The sequence below is a fragment of the Arvicola amphibius genome, chromosome 1, assembly GCF_903992535.2.
Source record: "Arvicola amphibius chromosome 1, mArvAmp1.2, whole genome shotgun sequence".
NCBI lineage: Eukaryota > Metazoa > Chordata > Mammalia > Rodentia > Cricetidae > Arvicola > Arvicola amphibius.
The window spans coordinates 155,767,493-155,786,778 of NC_052047.1; the positions used below are offsets into that span (position 1 = coordinate 155,767,493).

Sequence of the window (19,286 nt, forward strand, 5' to 3'; positions counted from 1 at the left end):
ATTCAGTGTAGACTATATACTCATCAGAATATAAGAGTGAAATGTAATGAATCCAGGACTGATGACCAGTCTTTTTCTCTATAGTATGTGTTAAGTTTCTATTTCTGAGGTTATTTATACAAGTGTTTTTCAGGAATTGTTGAATCTCAGTGATTTTCCGTAGACATTTCCAAAGCATATGAGGTGACTCTTCAGTTGCTCTTTCTGCTTCAAATTAATTCTGCTTTATGTTTGTAGGTTTCTCTGAGGACAAGAGAGATGATCCTCAGGTTTAGGGATGACCAAAATGACCCTTTGTACCTCCGTCCCAACCCCATTACAGGAAGGAGTCTCCTTTGCTGTATACCAACATGTTTTTATTTGTTGTGCATATGAGCCACCATATCCTCAGGCAGTACAACCGGTTAATTCTCTTCTTGAAGCTGAATCCTGTCTCTCTCTCTCCCCTCCACACACTGATCTTAGCTTTTGTCATTATTCCCAAATAAATGTAGTCCATCTTTTCATGAAATCATTAAAAAATAGGAAGTTCATTAGTCTATTCTTTGTATTCAATAATCCCTTATTTCATACATCCATATATTCTTCTAATTATTATATAATTTTCCAGGATATTGCCTATTCAGATAATACTAGAACAATTTTTTTCTACTTTAATTCTTGCCCCTCACATTTAATATACTGTGCTTCAAGAGTTTTTAATATACAACATTTAAAATTAAATAATCCAAACTCACAATCTCCCTATGCCTTAGTTCTGTGCCTTGGGTCACATAATCTAATTTTATTGTTCCTCTATTCCTTTGTGATTGCATTCATTTCCATCATTAATTCTTTTATCATTGTTGTGATATTTTATACATACATGTAATCGTTCTTTGCTCTTACCCACCACTTACTCCAGTACTCCTCCCTGTCCTTTCCTCCTGGACATTTCCTTTCATGAAATAGTACTCTCTCTGAAAAATACATCCTCCTCATACCAGAGAAAAGAAATACTCTTTGATTTTCTTTCTCAGTAACAATTTCTTCCTCCCTTCTCTCTCCCATCCAGGTTACATCCTCTTGCCCTATAAGTGCCCTATCTATTTTTATGCCACTCATATATGTGTGTGTGTGTGTTTAAATCTATATTCATTTGCTACAATTTATAATAAGAAAATATGTTTCAGGGAGGCTGCTTGTTGGTTCCTGGTCACCCGGCTAGCTTAGACCCGAAATAATCACACAGAAACCATATTATTTAAAGCACTTATTGGCCCATTAGCTCTAGCTTCTTATTGGCTAACTCTTACATCTTAATTTAACCCATTTCCATTAATATGTGCATCAACATGAAATCATGGCCTACCAGCAAAGTTTCTGTCTATCTCTTGTGGCTTCATGGCATCTCTCTGACTCTGCCCTTCTCTCTTCCAGCATTCAGCCTAGCTTTTCCTACCTAAGTTCTGGCCTATCAATAGGCCAAAGCAGTTTCTTTATCCGTTAATGGTAATCACAGCATACAGAGGAAAATCCCGCATCAGAAGCACATATATTTTTGTTTTACTATATTTTCTCACATGTTCATATCCACAGCATGGAGAAGTTTCCCTGTAGTTAATTGCAAGCTTCTTACATTGAAACAATGAAAAAATTGGCTAATTTTTAATATTTTCTTGTCATCTCACTGGTAAACTTCTTAATTATATTTTATGTCTAATGACTGGTTTGTGGAATCCTTGTAATAGGTTTACTGTTCAAAGTACCTGAGCAGAGACTAAATGGCAGCAAATTGGGTGCAGCTAAAAATACAGCTACACTAAGACTGTGTCCCTCTGTCCTTCTGCCTCTTCCTGTCATTTTCTCTGTTTTTCTGTGTTTCTCTCTGTCTCTCTTTCTCTTTCCAAACCCACATCATATTACCTCTCCCGCTTCTGACAGGAATGCAAACATGATGAACAAACACAGTGAAGTTCAGAGTGAGTATGGAACTTGTTCATCATACTATATTTGAACTTAGGACTCTCTAATGCCAAAACCTGTACTCTTTCAACCACATTGTATTTCTCTTCTCAGAAACAAAATTGTCTGCATACCCCAGTCCAAAACTTAAGCACACACATATACTTCTTAAAGATCTTTAGGCAAATAATTATTAAGGTTTGCTTTGAACTTTTACAGTACTTGTTCTTTTTTTTTTCTTTCATGATTCTGGGTTTACATAGACTTACTTGCCCCATGTTTTTCTTGGTGGGTCCTTAGGTAAATTGCGTAAGCAAGAGGCAAGTATGAATGAGTGTTTCAACAACTTAGAAACAACTTTCTAAAGCTGCCTAGGTTTGATCATTTCATCTAAGGACAATTTTAACGATATTTTACAAAAGGAAAATTTTGACGACCCACCTGGTATGTTCACATTTTGTGTGATGTTATTTAAGAAGAGTTTGGGGAAATCAGTATTTTAGATTGTGGCCAGAGTAGAGAGAGAGACAATAGTCTCCTTAAACTGAAAACTGCTTTAAAATGGAAAATTGGCTAATGAACACATTTTATTAGTTTTAAGAGAGTTTGTAAAATGTTTTTTGATAATATTCATTCTCCTATCCCAACTCCTAGAGCCACACCCCTTCCCCTACCCACCCAGTTTTGTATCCTCTTTTTTGTTTAAATCCATAAAGTCTACGTTACACTGAAAATCTACTCTAGAATGTGCACTATTTACTGGAGCATTATCTAAAACCTGAATCTCCTTCTTCAAGCATCTATTGATTGCCAGGAGTTCCTAATGATTTTTTTCCAGTAGAAAGTGGTGAACAAAAAGATCAACAACTGTCTGATGAACAAATAATAAGAAACTTCAGAATGCTCAGCCACAAATCAGAGATGCATATCACATACCCTTTCCTCCCAAGGCTCAGGAATGATTACAGAAGATAAGACAAAAAAATTATGAAAGGCAAATGTGGTGGGTGACTACAAGGCTCAAACATTTTAAGAAATCCTAAAACAAGTTTGGGTTGACAGTATTTATTACCTGTGATATGCTTTTATTATACAACATGCGGCACAGAATAAGATGGAAGCTCTGAGAGATCCCTAGGCAAAGAGAAATATCTTATCCAAGAACAATGCCTCAGTTACCTTACACTTTAAGTTGCAACCTTTCATCAAACTCTTTCTTCTTTATCTTCCAAAGGATAAATATCATTGATGACAATAAAGCTTGACAATGCTAAATTCTTCACTTATGGAATTAATGTCCCAAAATTATTCTACCTAAGTATTGTGTCCTTACTTTGCTTCAAGCACATGCTAAGCACTTCAAAGGTGTCACTCCCAACTCAACTTGACAATAACATTATGAGGTAACAACAGCCAACCTTATTTTGGATATAAAGAAACAGAGCTTTGAATACTCAGTTATTTTTTCAAACATACGACAACTAAAAAAGAAAAGCTTTTTGGATTCTACCTTGGTCCCCAGACTCCAGATGAGCTCTTTTAGGTCTTGTTTCTTTTCCAAATACTGGTGGTCATTTGGTTAACACCTGTCCTGAGCCAATCACAACATGACACATTCTGTACATATTATCTTACACAATTCTATGTTCCCATGAAATAGTTATTTTGTCCTTAAGAAGATTTGGACTCAAATAGCTAAGTAAGTTTTCATGGCTAGTCAGGAAAATAATCTTCAACCTTACATAATCTTTCTATATCAGAGCTCAAATGTACAAGGTTGGTTTTTCATAGTGGATGAATACAGCATATAATAATTTACAGGGAAATCTGTGTATAAACTCTATAGTCTAATATAAGAATCATTTGCACAAAGCTATGTTTTTATAGTCTCAACCAAAGGTTTCAAAGAAGTAACTCAATCTTACCTATTATATTCCTATGATAAACAAATTCCCATGAGATGACTGTCTGCATTGTCCATGGCCAAATCTTCTCTCCAGTTGACCTTACTTAATTTGTGTTGACTTTAATTTGTGTACCCCTTATTTTAGAGCCAGTATCTTTCCAGAGTTTCCAGAGCAATAGATATTTAAAAATTACTTAGTAATGTCATCTAGTTAACTGATTTTGAATTCAAACTAATAATTGTTGTTCAAACATTTTGCAGAAAACATATAAAATCACCCACATGGTTCAACATAACCCATAAATTTTATTTTTTCTTCTCGTTAATCAAATGGATATTATAAAAATTGTTTGGTATTTGTTTCTATGAGAACAAAAACATGGAAAGGCTTCCTTTGATCAAAAATCAGCTCCAAAGATGCCTCTGGGGCTTCTGTGGAAAGTCAAGCCATACAGAGAGATTGAGCCCTAGAAGATATTCATTATCTCATCCCTTCCACTCAGCTTTGACAATAAAAGAAAACCTTTTGGGATTATGTGGAAACTCCTAAACATCCTGAGTTATATATCTAATTAGCAACTCCTCCAGGGAATTAACTTTTGACACTGACGTAACTCATGTTCTGCTCAACTTGTTATTCAGAGGCAGTATTGGTACTGGAGCTTGGAGTTGAGGACTTTTCACGTCAGTCTCTTAATACCACATTCACCCTCAGTCTTGCTATACAGTCACAACATAGGACTGAACAGTTAGTTTCATTATCTACTCCGAATTTCATAAGGAAATGTGATTACTTAATGTGAGACTAAGTATGGGATAGTCTAAATACACTTCATTTGCCTCTGCTCTGAGTAGCATGTTTACTCTGTAGGCTACAATTTTGTCCTATCAACAGTGTCCTTTGCTATAAAAAAGCTCACCTTTTACAATAGCCACAAATAGCATAAAATATCATGGGGTAACTCTAACCAAGGAAGTGAAAAATCTATTTGACAAGAACTTTAAGACACTGAAGAAAGAAATTGAAGAGGACACCAGAAAATGGAAAGATCTCCCATGCTCTTAGATGGGTAGGATCAACATAGCAAAAATGGCAAATCTACCAAAGGCAATCTATAAATTCAATGCAATCCCCATTAAAATCCCAACAAAATTCTTCACAGACCTTGAGAGAACAATAATTAACTTTATATGGAAAAACAAAAAGCCCAGGATAGCCAAAACAATCTTATACAATAAAGGAACTTCAGGAGGCATTACCATCCCTGACTTCAAACTCTATTACAGAGCTACAGTAATGAAAACAGCTTGGTACTGGCATAAAAACAGAGAAGTCGACCAATGGAATTGAATAGAAGACCCGGATATTAACCCACAAACCTATGAACACTGATTTTTGACAAAAAGTGTGCTCTAGAAAGCTTTGAAGATATATATGGGTTTTATTTATATGTGTGATCTAAAATTAAATATCTTTGGACACGACATTCCCACCTTTTTACCTTGCACAAATCTGCTTCATCCACTCAGAGATTGTGTCACTGGAGTTAGTTGTGAGATACATTGTTTTAGGTAGTTTGTGTTTAAATAATCCTATTAGACACTAGACATCATCTTCCTCTAGATTATATTCTGTGCATCATTTTATATAAACACCATATTGTTTACTTTTATTTCGGGGAATAAAATTTTGAAGTGAAAAGCAAGCTAAACCAAACACAATGAGTCAAAGGGATCTGTTCCCTTAACAATTCCTCAGGTTCAGTCAAGTCAAGGGATCTGTGATTAAAGAGGGAAAGATCCAGAGTTGTGTGGTATGGACCCTGGCTGACATTTTTCAGGGCACGGGGCCTTCAGATTGACTAGAACCTGCCTACCCACAGACAAGACAGAACAAATAGGGGAAGGATATATATTTGTTATACAGATACAAGAAACACCATTATGGACAGTAGAGAGGTGTAGTTTCATCAGAAGGACTCCAAAGTATGCAACAGAACAAAGGAATCTAGAATAGGTGGATAGAGAAATAACAGGACATATTTTGAGGTTGAAAAGCAAGCAATTAACAAACATCTTATTGTAGGTCTTACTTAGCAAATATTCTAGTACGGCACACTGGCAAAAACTGCAGAATCGGAAAAGAACTTTGAATAAGGACTTCATTAATTACATCATTAAGCTACCACAACTAAAAATAAATTGCAATTCTGAAAAGATGGTTCAGTGATTGAGAATGCTTGTGGCACAGTCACGAAAACCAGTTTGGATTATCACCCTTGGAACAAGCCTGAAGTTCCATAAATGCCTGAAATTCCAACTCCAAGGATAGAGACGGGATTCACTGGGGTTTTCTAGATCCCAGCCTCGCCCAGAAAAAGCAAGCTAGAGATCCAGGGAAAGACTCTGGAAAGTGATTGAGAAGGTCACCTGATGCACTTTTCTGGCACAGGCATAGGCACACGCACACACACACACACACACACACACACACACACACACACACACATGCACACATATGCACAGATAAATGAAAGTAAATAAATATTTTGAAAATGTCATCCAAGGCTGAATTGGGTGGGAGAATGCCCGCCTACCAAAGTTCATGGTTTGATCTTGAGCATTGCCTAAGTTCAGCAATTTATGGAGACCTCTAATCAGAGCAATCATAAGGTAGAGGAAGATCAGAAATTGAACTTCATCCTCACCTTCATAGAGAGTTTGAGGTCAGAGTGGACTACATGATGTCCTGTCTCAAAAGGTTTTATTTAAAATTAAAATAAATATATTATAAATTTTGAATCTCAAATAAAAACATGGTTTTGAATAGTATAAATCATAGTATTTTAATGTTTTTTTCTGCAACTTATGTTGATATGAATAAAACATAGCACAGTTTGATGGAAAATAGATGAATGGTTATTTTAATGGATTTGTCATATGTATTTAATGAAATAAATGTAACAAAATATTAACATTAACAGAAATTAAAGAGAATAATGTTTATTAAATGGTATTTTCAACATTTTCTTTTTATGGAAAGTTTTGCAAAAACTACAATCTTGTTCAATCATCACAAACCAGTGAAATCTGCCAAATTGTACATATCCTGGGTGCCATGGTCCACACTCAAATCTCTTCTTCAGCTGACTTTTACAATTCTTCTTGCCTCTCCCTGGAGCTAAACATTCTCACTTTTTATAAACCCTGCATCATGATATCCACTTTTAAAATTGGGAATAATATAAAGAAGAAAATCTTAAAGTGCTGGCATTAGAAACCAGATTACTCTCAGCATTTCCTAAGGTGGGAAGAGGTTAGGAAGTCTTGACTCTATTGAGAACTTTCCTTAGTGCTTCCTTCACTTCCTTGTTTCTCAAGCTGTAGATGAGGGGATTCAACATGGGGATTACTGTTGTGTAGAATACAGAGACTACCCGGTCCTTTTCTGAAGCCTGGCCAGAGTTATCTCTCAGGTACATGAAGATGAGGGTGCCAAAGAAGAGCAACACTGCAGTCAGGTGGGAGGCACATGTTGAGAAGGTCTTAGCCCTACTTCCTGCTGAAGGGATCCTCAGAATGGCCACAATGATGAACAGGTAGGAAACCACAATGACCACCATACAAGCAGGGATAACAAAAATGGCAAACACGATGATTACTAATTCTTGTGTGTAGCTCTCTCCACAGGTCAGCTTTAACAGAGGAGGAAGGTCACAGAAAATGAAGTCGATTTCATTGTTTCCACAAAATGAGAGGGAGAATGCTGAGATTGTCCGCACCAAGGCACTGAGGAGGCCAGCAACATAAGCCCCAGCCACAAAACTTAGAAGGGCTTTCTGTGTCATGATGGTGGCATAAAGCAGAGGCTGGCACACAGCCACATAGCGGTCATAGGCCATGAGAGCCAAGAGGTAGCAATCGATGGAGCCAAAGAAAGTAAACAGGAAAAACTGAGCCTCGCAGCGTGCATACGATATAGCTGTCCCGTGCTCCAACAACACAGTCATTGTCTGAGGAACAGTGACAGAGGAGTAGCAGATGTCCATGAAAGAGAGGTGGCTTAGAAGAAAGTACATCGGGGTGTGGAGCTGACGATCCATGCGGATCAGTATAATCATGCCTGAGTTCCCCAGCAAAGTGAAGAGATAGATAAATAAGAACAGGTGGAACAGAGGGAGACCCCGTTCTGGGTGTTCAGTGAACGCTATGAGGAGGAACTCTGTTACCAAAGTAAGGTTCACCTTGGCCATGAGGCCAATTGTACCTGAGAAAGCATTAGAAGCCAGTCAGTGTGCTGCACACAGGATGCACCTGCAAGTACAGTGTACATCTTTGAACATATTGAAAGTACCCAGGTGCTAGAGCGGGAACTTTAAACAGGACAGGATCAACTCCTTCCTTCAAGGAAGTTCTGTGATAGACATCTTAGGAAACTGAGCAGAAAATAAGACACATGTGAATATTTGCCAACCAAGAGAGTGGGTTACCCCATTTATATCGCAAAGTAGCTGTGTGAGCCCTGCAAATCAAACAGTGCCTATCCAGTGATTTGTGGTCATTTTCCTACCATGCTGTTGACCATCTCAGGATTCAGTCCCCTCTCTTTGATGGTCACAGCTTCTCCTCCTATTTCCAACCCTCTTCATCTCTTTACTGGGTTAAATCAACAGCCATGGAACTAACTGCTCTCCCTCATTCCTGAGTCAGAGTAACTTTTTACCAGTTATTGCCACTTTTCAAATTTAATATCAATTAAAATCTTGTTATTTCCAAGATTTTATTTTGATTATGTCTCACCCATTAGACAAAAATCTAGATCAGGAACCCTTTCAAGAGCAGAAAATTAGTTAGCATCCTTAATATGTTGGGATTATCTATATTATTTCCCCTATTTATTTTCTTATGTACCCAACTTACTTCCCAGTCATAACACACATAGTGACATCTCACTCTCCCCAAATTTCCCCAGATGTACTGAATTGTTCACAGACTTGATACTCCTCCATCCTTGTGCTTCAGGCAGAGTATCACTTCTGCCTAGAAAGAACACCTTTCCTCCTCTCAAGGTCCTCCCCAGTGCTTACACTACCTTCAAATTGTTTATCACATCACAGGCCTTACAAGAAATCTCCTTTCATTATTCCTTCTCCAGACAGTAAATGTCCCCTGAGAGTTCATCACTCGGTAAAAGATTAATACACGTTACAAAATGAAGTTATTAAATAAGATGTGAAACACCTTGAAAAGAGAACAATATTATGTTAAAACTCAAGCTGCAAAATCAGAACATGTCTTAAACATGAGAATTCAGTACAACTGATGAAAATATCAGTGATTGTCATAAGTTCTTTCTAGGTTTTATACCTTTATCTATTACCTTAAATTGTGCTAGTTAAATTAAATAAATTGTTGATTTTCACAAAAAATATACATTTTTGTTGGAACAATATTGACAATAATAAAAAATATTGGTAGACTCTATTTTTAATGATATGTATTCATTCATTTAATTTTCACAGGGACATTATAAATGGATTTTCTTCTTTCTGTGTGTGAGAACACTAAGACCACACTTAAGCGACAAGCCCAAGACAGCACAGCTAGGTGCTTGGTACCTAATCGCCATTAGGTACCAAGTTGCATATATGCTAAAATCTGCTTACCATGTAACTGACTTCACATGATTCCTTGATTCCTTCCAATTCCTGTTACTTAGAAAAAAATGTCCACCATTAAGTCAAAAAACCCAAATGATGATAGAGGCTGTGAAGCTAGAGAATTGATTGTCATTCGACTGAATATAAGCTAGACCAGTGCTGGACTAAAGTGCTGGGGATAATGGTAAATTAAAAAAAATGGTTTGGGTTAGTTTGATCATCTGACTATGTTTGGCTTTACCCCACTGACCCTCTTTTCTCTTTATCCACTACTTTTCCTTAGTCAAAACAAGATTATTTCATTTTATCTACCTGGTAGAGAAGTATCCTAAGGGTATAATAGTGGCAATACTGCCCTAAGCTGCAAAAGATTTGCTGATTTCTGCTGCTTCCTATACTTTAGTTACGAGACTGAGGAAGATTCACACACACACACACACACACACACACACACACACACACACACACACACACCACACACACACACAGACATACACATGTACACACACATGCACTCATGCAAGTACCATATTAATCAACATGGACATAATAATGCCTTAACAGACTCTTCTTCCAATAATTTTTGAAATCCTTCTAACTATCTGCTATACTAAAGATTTTTTTTTGATGTCTTCAGAATCTATTAAATCTAGCCAGGATGCATTCTTTGTCTTGAGTGCAGTTCAGTCACAAATTAGATTCAGTCAGCAAAAATTGGAGAACAGCCTTTTCTTATACCTTTCCAATTCTAACACAATCACCTTTAAGAGAAGATGCTAATTTTGGTTCCAAAACTCTGAGATCTCCACACAGTGGTTAAAATGGTCTCTAAGGGGCAGCATCCATTGCCTATGTGAATTCTTAACAAGGCATCTGGTCCCTGTGGCGGAGGAAAACAAGACAGCTGTTCCCCCCAGTTGCAGGTCCCAAAGCCTAAATCTCATACTCCACAAACAAAAGAAAATCTTCAAGCGCACACTTCTTTTAAGGGCATAGTATCATGAGTAATATGGGTTATAGGCCTTCATTTTCCAACAACTACTGCTCTTATGATAACAATCTAGTTAATTTGGCTCATATCTATACTCATTCATTAAAATTAATATATATGTAATCATACATACAAATACACAGAGAGAGAGTGTGTGCAAAATTTTATAGTTAAAAGTATTAGTGTTGTGTTCTTCATTGACTAAATATTTTATTTTTATATTTTAATTTTATTTATATATTTATTATTTGAGAATGTTATACATGTATATAATTTTTTGAGTAAATGCATCCCTTATTCCATCTCCTCCAATCTTCTTCCTATACCCCATCACTTCTCCCTCCAAACTTCATATGCTTTCGTTTTATTTTTAAATTCAGTTATTTTTACTTAGGTCTGCCTATGTGTACAAGGGTTTAAGATCATCTGTTGATGCATATGTTGTTGTCAGGGCCAGTAGCACAAAAAATTTCTCTCCCTTCCTTGTAGCCATCAATTGCCAACAGTACCTCAGCCTAGGTGGCACTTCATGAACCCCTCTTCAACCTATTCTGGGGTTTAGATTGCTTTCTTCTTTGGCTGATCTTGTGCAAGTAGTCACAAGCACTGTGAGTGGTACAAAAATATAACCTCTAGTCATTGCCAGCTTTAAAAACAAGTCAGTTTGCAGGTCTACTTTCTTCGCTTTTTTCAAAGACAATTGTGTGAAGACTGAGAGTAAGATATTTTAGCTAAATATTATCATTTCAGCTGCAGGTAGGCTGCCCCAATACCCACCCTCATCCACTGGACCCTGCAAGCTACTAGACACATCCCACCCCATAAACTTGCTTATCCTTCTGCAACCTTGGTGGAACTCTGAAATACAACTTGCTACAATACAGAGAGGACTAAGAGCCACCCAGCAGAACATCCCATTCTCTAGGACCTCCATAATGGGTCAACCCCGGGCCCCTTCCCCAACTGCCTTGGCTTCTCTAGTTAGCCAGCAGGACCTGCAGGCAGGCTGCCCCATTACCCAACCCCCTCCACCAGACCCTGCAAGCTACTGGCCCCTTCCTGACCCCCAAACTCATGTATCCTCCTGAAATCTTGGTGTAACTCTGAAGTTGAGAATGAAAAAAAAAGAAAGGAAAAGAAAAAAAGAAAGCCATTTCAAAACGATTGACTGTTTTCTACTTCTTAATGTTACGGGTGAGCCTACCAGATGGCATGTGATTTCAGGTCCAGCATCTGGGAGGCTGAAAAAGAAAAACCTTGAACTTGAGGCTAACCTGAGTTACACACTGTGACTAAACAACAGCAATAAAATAAAATAGTGAGTGAACTTTTTATTTTAAAAATGGAACTTTAAAAAAACGAATAAAGGAGTTTTGCATAGAACTTCATACAGATTAGACAGTCAATAGTTTTATTTATTGATTGATAAGTATCTCTGACAGAACAATGAATGCTATGCTTCATGCATGAGTTAGTCTCTTGGGGATTGGAAAGATGGCTCAGTAGTTAAGAACACTTGATCGTCTTATAGAGGAGCAGGATTCGATTTCTCAAACCCACATGGCAGCTCACAATCTACCACTCAAGTTCCAAGGAATCCAGTGCTCTCTTCTGGCCTTTTTGGAAACTGCATGCACATGGCATCCATATATGCATGCTGACAAAACATTTATACACATAAAATAAAATTAAATTGTTAAAAAGCAATGTTTGCATCATTAAACCTTATTTTAATCTGCCTTGTGTATTCCAGAAGCAATTGTGCATGGACCCAATACTGGGAAAATCATTTGTTTGTTTGTCCATTTAAGATATTTTCATAAGCAAACATTAATTACATAAAATGACTCATCTATAAGCAGAATTGGTTTTGACTTACCAAGTAGAAATTGAGAGAATAGTGAGGTAACTAATTTCCACTACCACTAAGAAAGAAAATCTTAATTTACTATTTTGTATATGTGTTTTATTTAAAATTTCCCTGTTGTGAATGATTTCTTAAGCTTATTATTGCAGCCTATCATAGACCAGGAGATTAATTAAATCGCTATTTTGATAGGTAGTATAGTCTACAGACCCAGAAAAGATCAGACCTGATGCAAGTTAAATGCAAAGACAGATATTTTGTCAACTTTACCATTTTTCTAAGAATCAGTCCTAATCTCACATCATAGTCCTTTGTCTCTTAGTTTTCTCTTTCCTAAGATGAATTTGAGAAGCATCGTACTGTATTTCACAGAAATATACTATCATGTACTAGAATATTCCAATTGTTTCTTACACAGCTGAGTCTATGCTCCCCTATTTCCATCACTATTGGTATCCTCCTTTCCAACCTAATCAACTGCAGGAAATGGAGTTTTTTTAAATTTGAAACTATCATTTCCTATCCTGCTCTTGGAATAAAATTTGCAAGCCTTTAAGCAAACCTGCAAGGGTTTGTGCCCTGGTTTCTCCTGAGTTCACCTCTTCCATTTCCCCTAAGATTCCTGTAGTTTGGCTTACCTCCAGTGCATCAGATTTCACAGAATTTTGCATTAATAATTATTCCAATCTGATATAGTCTCCCCTTCTTAGAAAAACATCAGATGTAATTCTTTAGGTCTCTTGCTAGATGTTAGTTCTTTGGGGATGAATTTTTTTTTTTAGCCAGACTATGTTAAAGCCTTACTACACCATTTAACAATGACATGTGATTCTTATTTTTGTTAAATTATTTTTTATTTCCACTTTTCAAAACTTTAAATGTTAATTGCCTGTGTAATGGTCTGGCATGACAATGCTTGATTATGCCCCATGTTTCAAATTCCGTTCAGGATAACCCCTATGAATTTTATTATGTATTTTTTTTATTACCATGTTCCAGCCAAATATCATCTTTGCTACACAGTAGTAACTATATGGATGAAATGGTGAACAAGATTGCAAAGTCTCCATGGAAATATTTCCAAGTAATATTACTATCACATAATGGAAGACATTAAAACGGTGATAGATTTGTCCTTCTCTGTTTTTTGATATAATAAGGTAAAAGTTCCAGGGAAGATGAGAGAAGATAGTGGTGACTCTCACTAGAGAACAGAAAATAACCTGAATTAATTGAGGTATCTTTCCATGAATAATGATGAGAAAAAATAGAACATCTGACCTTTGGTGATCAAAAAAATTAGTATAATGCTGCCCACCATGCACCCGTGTCTGTGTTCGATGCGCTTTTACCCAGTTACTGAGCTTTGGGCAAGGTGCTGGAGGTTAAAATACACAGACACACACAGACAGAGCGACAGCGACACAGGTCATTCTTGAATTCCCCAAGAATGCCCCCTTTATTGTGTTCAGGGGCAGATTATATAGATATCGCCACGCCCCAGCCAAACCCACCAGAAACCACTCTCCTGCCATCAGGACTCCTGAAGGTTTCGTGCTCAGAGCAGCTGTAGATACTCAGATCAGGGGATTACAAGAAATTCAGGATCTGGGGTCTCACTGCTCCCAGCAGTATAACACTATCTGTGTGTTTTAGTTCCACCATACATGAAGATCAAACTATTTCCAATAGTGAATATCAATCATTGCTTCTTCCCTTTACAGCACCTTGACTTTACGCCTTCTTGGAAAGTAAGCAAATACACTATAGCTGAGTATTACTGAATCATAACTCCTTTTCACCAAGTCTGCCATCTTTTGTTTAGCTACTTCTATTTCTCCATGAAAAACACCTAAATTATTTGTGAGTGAAGGTTCAGTCTCTTGGTCCAATACTGATATCTGCTTAACCATCCATAACCAAAGAGTTTATCTTAATCACATAAGAAACACACTGCTGCTTGTGATTATCATGAGTTTAATGAGTTTTGCATGAAAGAAAGAATAAAGTAGTTTATTGAAATATTCAACAATAACCAGGACTGATATGAAAAATAAATCTCACAATTTGTAACAAATTTCTATTTGTAAACATCCTTGACATTGATCCTGTCTCTCTTGATCTGGGCTAAACATATTTTGACTTTCAATCATATCAAAGAAGAAAAATTTCTCCTTAAAAATATTATTTTAATTATACAATCATATGTGTGTATGAGGGAGAGGGAGAGAGAGAGAGAGGGAGAGGGAAAGAGAGGGAGAAGAGGGAGAGGGAGAGGGAGAGGGAGAGAGAGGGAGAAGAGGGAGAGGGAGAGGGAGAGAGAGAGGGAGAGAGGGAGAGGGAGAGAGAGAGAGAGAGAGAATGAGAGTCCGGGGAGGTCCGAAGAGCCTGTGGATATCTAGATGTAGATAAAAGTCAGTACTTGGCATTGAATTTGAGTCCTCTGCATGAACAAGATGCACTATTAACTACTGAGCCAACTCTATAGCCTCAATATAAATTTCATGTGTGATAAAATGTTACAAAGAATTTCTTGCTTAAAATCACAGAGCTAATAAAGTTCTAAAAGCCAAACTTATATTTTCTGCTTCAGTATATAAGTGCAACTATGAGACGGAGTCACATATTAAGAAGTCAAAACAAAGGCCCTAAGGACTGTCAGGAATTTCTTAAATTAGGGAGTTTAATTAAGTCTCACTCGCCTTGGGAAACCTTCATTCTTTTGAAAGCTTTCTTCAGAGCCTCCTTTACTTCCTTGTTCCTCAGGCTATAGATAATAGGGTTCAGCATAGGGATCACCACAGTATAGAATACAGACACAATCTTGTCTTCCCAGAGTGATTTTCCCATGTTACCTTTCAAGTACATGAATATAAGTGTTCCAAAAAAAAGAGACACCGCAGTCATGTGAGATGCACAAGTGGAGAAGGTCTTGGCTTTGGCCCCTGCTGTACGAATCTTCAGAATAGCCCAAATAATGAACAGGTAAGATATCAGAATCACTGAAATACTAGTTGTGATGACCAAGAAAGCCAAAAGAAAGATTACCTGCTCTCGTGACTTGGTCTCACTACAGGCAAGCTTTAGCAGGGGTGGGAGGTCACAAAAGAAGAAGTCAAGCTGGTTAGATTTACAAAAGGAAATGGAAAATGTACACCCAGTACGGACAACAGTATTTACCAATGCACCAGAGTATGCTGCAGCAACCAGCCCAAGGCGAGTCTGCGGTGTCATGGCCATGGCATAGAGGAGAGGACAACACACAGCCACATAGCGGTCATAGGCCATGACAGCCAAAAGGAAGCACTCAGTACTAGCATACCAGGTGAAGAAGAAGAACTGGGTGGCGCAGCGCTCATAAGTGATGACCATCTTATGAGTTCCCAAGGTCTCCAGAAGCTGAGGCACAATAACAGATGAGTAGCAAATATCCAGGAAGGACAGATGGCTGAGGAAGAAGTACATGGGTGTCTGGAGCCGAGGGTCACTCTGAATTAGCATGATCATACCCAGGTTCCCTCCCATGGTGATGAGATAAAAAGCCAGAAACATGAAGAAGAGACCTAGCTGCAACTCTGCCTGAAGCTGGAACCCCATCAGAATAAATTCTGTCACCCTGGTGCCATTGTCTGCCATAAAGAAAATGTCACCTGGGGAAATTAAAAAAAAAAAAACAGTTAATCAGATACCATTGAAAGTTAATTTGAGTAACTACAACCTGCTTGGTTGTCCATAATAAGCCTTGTTTGAAACACTTCACAAGTTTGGTTTCACTTGGCTTATAAATCCTGTAAAGTACATAATGTTGTATTGATCCCACTTTTGACAGAAGAATGACATAGAGGTAAAGAGATTTAGGCATCCCCACAATGATTCTTAATTGAAAAAAGGCAAGTTGAGACTTAGCCTTCAGTTTCTCTGTGACTTCATCTTCAGCCAGAAAGAAGTTTCTCAGAAAAAATCGTACAGGTTTTAAATCCTTTCGCAATCTGAACACGTTAATTAATCTTTCTAAACATGAATGTCAACCAGTACTCATGCAAATAGCTTAAGTTTGCTCTTTATAGCTGAATAAAACAATAGTGTATATATCTCTCATATTTTCCATATTTACTCACCTGTTGATGGACATCTAGGATGGCTCAATGTTTTGGCTATTGTGACTGTGGCAGCAATAAATACTGGTATTTAACTGTCTCTGTGGCATGCTGTCATGAATCTTTTTGGATACACACCCAGAAGTAGTATAGTTTGGTAATACAGTTCCAGTGTTAGTGTTTAATGAGGTGTTGGGATGGTTTCCATAGTGACTGGGCCAGTTTACATTTCAAACAATAGTGTTACAGCTCCTCTTTCCTCACATCCTCACAAGTAATGTTTTAGTGCTTTGTTCTTGTCCTTGTTGTTTATTGAGAATTCAACCTAGAGCCGCATGCATGTTAAACAAGTTTTTTTCTTTTCCACTGAATTATAACCTAATCCTCATTTTTACTTCTCTTTTGAAAGTTTTTAAATAGTCTCATTAAATGCCCAGACTGACCATGAGCTCACTTTGCAAGTAATGAAGACCTTGAATTATTATCCTCTTGTCTCACTCTCCAGAATAAGGAGAATATAAACCAATGCTTCCAAGCCTCATTATCATTTATTTCCCTAATGATAGCCATTCTTTTCAGGTAAGATGGAATCTGGCTATTACAAATAATGCTGCTATGAACATAGCTGAGCAAATGCTTTTGTAGTCTGATTGGGCATCTCTTGGGTATATTCCCAAGAGTGGAATTACTGGGTCCTGGGGTAGGTTGATGCCGAATTTCCTGAGAAACCACCACACTGCTTTCCAAAGCGGTTGCACAAGTGTGCATTCCCACCAGCAATGGATGAGTGTACCCCTTACCCCACAACCTCTCCAGCAAAGGTTATCATTGGTGTTTTGGATTTTAGCCAATCTGACAGGTGTAAGATGGTATCTCAAAGTTGTTTTGATTTGCATTTCCCTGATAGCTAAGGAGGTTGAACATGACCTTAAGTGTCTTTTGGCCATTTGAACTTCTTCTGTTGAGAATTCTCTGTTCAGTTCAGCGTCCCATTTTTTAATTGGGTTAATTAGCATTTTAAGGTCTAGTCTCTTGAGTTCCTTATATATTTTAGAGATCAGACCTTTGTCAGTTGCAGGGTTGGTGAAGATCTGAAACTGTGGAATATATACATGTTAGAATACTACTCAGCGGTAAAAAACAATGACATCTTGAATTTTGCAGGCAAATGGATGGAAATAGAAAACACTATTCTGAGTGAGGTAACCCAGACCCAAAAAGATGAACATGGGATGTACTCACTCATAATCGGTTTTTAGCCATAATTAAAGGACATCGAGCCTATAATTCGGGATCCCTGAGAAGATAATAAGAAGAACCTCCACCTGGCGATAAATGAAGAAAATGACAGAGCCCCACATTGGAGCACTGGACTGAGCGCCCAAGGTCCTGATGAGGAGCAGAAGGAGGGAGAACATGAGAAAGAAAGTCAGGACCGTGAGGGGTGCATTCACCCATGGAGACGGTGGGACAGAACTAACGGGAGATCACCAACTCCAGTTGGAATGGGACTGATGGAACAGGCGACCAAACCGGACTCTCTGAATGTGGCCGACGGTGGGGGCTGACTGAGAAGCCAAGGACAATGGCTCTGGGCTTTGATTCTTCTGCATGGACGGGCTCTGTGGAAGCCTTCTCAGCTTGGTCGATTACCTTCCTGGACCTGGGGAGAGTTGGGTCCTCTTGGTCTTAACATAGAGTAGGGAACCCTGATGTCTCCTTGGCCTGGAGAGGGAGGGAGGGGGGTATGGGTGGAGGGGAGGGGAGGGAAGGGGGAGGAGGAGGGGAGGAGATGGAAATTTTTAAATATAAAAAAATAAACCATAAAAAAATTTTTAAAAGATGGAATCTGAATTTAGTTTGTTTTAATTTGTATTTCTGTGATGGCTAAGAATATTGAACTTTTTCATATATTATGACTCTTTGTATTTTTTCTTTTTAGAATTGCTTGTTCTGCCATTGCCATTTTTTTGATTGGATGACAGTTTTGAGTGTTTAATAGTTGGGGATCTTTTTAAACTCTAGATATGAATCCCCTATGATCTTTAGAATTAGCAAAGCTTTTCTCCAGTCTATGGAATGTCTCTTTTTCTTTGCTGTAGATATGGATGAAAAGGGGTCAAGGACTGGAACAGGATGATTAAATGGAGAGTGGAGAAAAAAGAAGGGTAAGAGACAGAATATGGAATGGGAAAAATAAAACTAAGGACCATTGAGGGAACATATAGAAACTTGCTGTCCTGGAAGCTTCTTAAAATATGTACATACATGATAGAAATATAAATTAAATCAACAAATAATATGGGAGCCCTACTTTGACATTTCTTGCCACCAAATGAAACGTCCCGTGCCAGTAATGCGTTAAATCTTGAGTTGTTGAACAAAGGAGCCCCATGAAAACCCCTAAAATCCATGTTTTTTCCAAGGCAATTGGTTGTTCTCCACATATTGATGGTAAGGCCTATAAAACCCTATTGCCGAAGACAAAACCAACATAACCTGTTGAACACAGAAAAGTCTATCTGGTGCCTACCTAGAGCCTTAAACCTTACTAGCTGGTGTTTATGGTACTAGAAGGTACTCTGCATCCTACCATAGGAGACGGTAAGCACCAACACAGCTGCAAACTCTTTGATTTACAGTGGTGAGTTACCTATAATATATATTGGTGCAATAGAAGCACAAAAGTTGTGGTAGTAATCAACCACTAATTAAGGGATTTAAGATCTATTCCATGAAATGGAATCCAAGCCTGTCACTGGTTAAGAACCCAAGATCAGACAGGATATGGAGCTAGAGGAAAACCAAATACTGCTATTAT

The 19,286-nt window shown here is 37.8% G+C and overlaps 2 protein-coding genes across 2 annotated transcripts; both read right to left on the reverse strand.

Annotated features, from left to right (window-relative positions):
• Window positions 1–7,167: 7,167 nt before the first annotated feature.
• On the reverse strand, window positions 7,168–8,103 carry LOC119827861 (olfactory receptor 9Q1-like). The gene has a single exon (XM_038349788.1). The coding sequence runs from the start codon at window positions 8,101–8,103 to the stop codon at window positions 7,168–7,170; it is 936 nt and encodes a 311-aa protein (XP_038205716.1).
• Window positions 8,104–15,062: 6,959 nt separating this feature from the next.
• LOC119805885 (olfactory receptor 9I1-like) lies at window positions 15,063–16,004 on the reverse strand. The gene has a single exon (XM_038317686.1). It carries the CDS (start codon window positions 16,002–16,004, stop codon window positions 15,063–15,065), a length of 942 nt encoding a protein of 313 aa, XP_038173614.1.
• Between the last annotated feature and the right edge of the window lie 3,282 nt (window positions 16,005–19,286).

What these genes read in the sequence shown, in the direction of transcription:
- LOC119827861 (XM_038349788.1), bottom strand. Translation starts at nt 8,103, where the DNA reads ATGGCCAAGGTGAACCTTACTTTGGTAACAGAGTTCCTCCTCATAGCG.
- LOC119805885 (XM_038317686.1), bottom strand. Translation starts at nt 16,004, where the DNA reads ATGGCAGACAATGGCACCAGGGTGACAGAATTTATTCTGATGGGGTTC.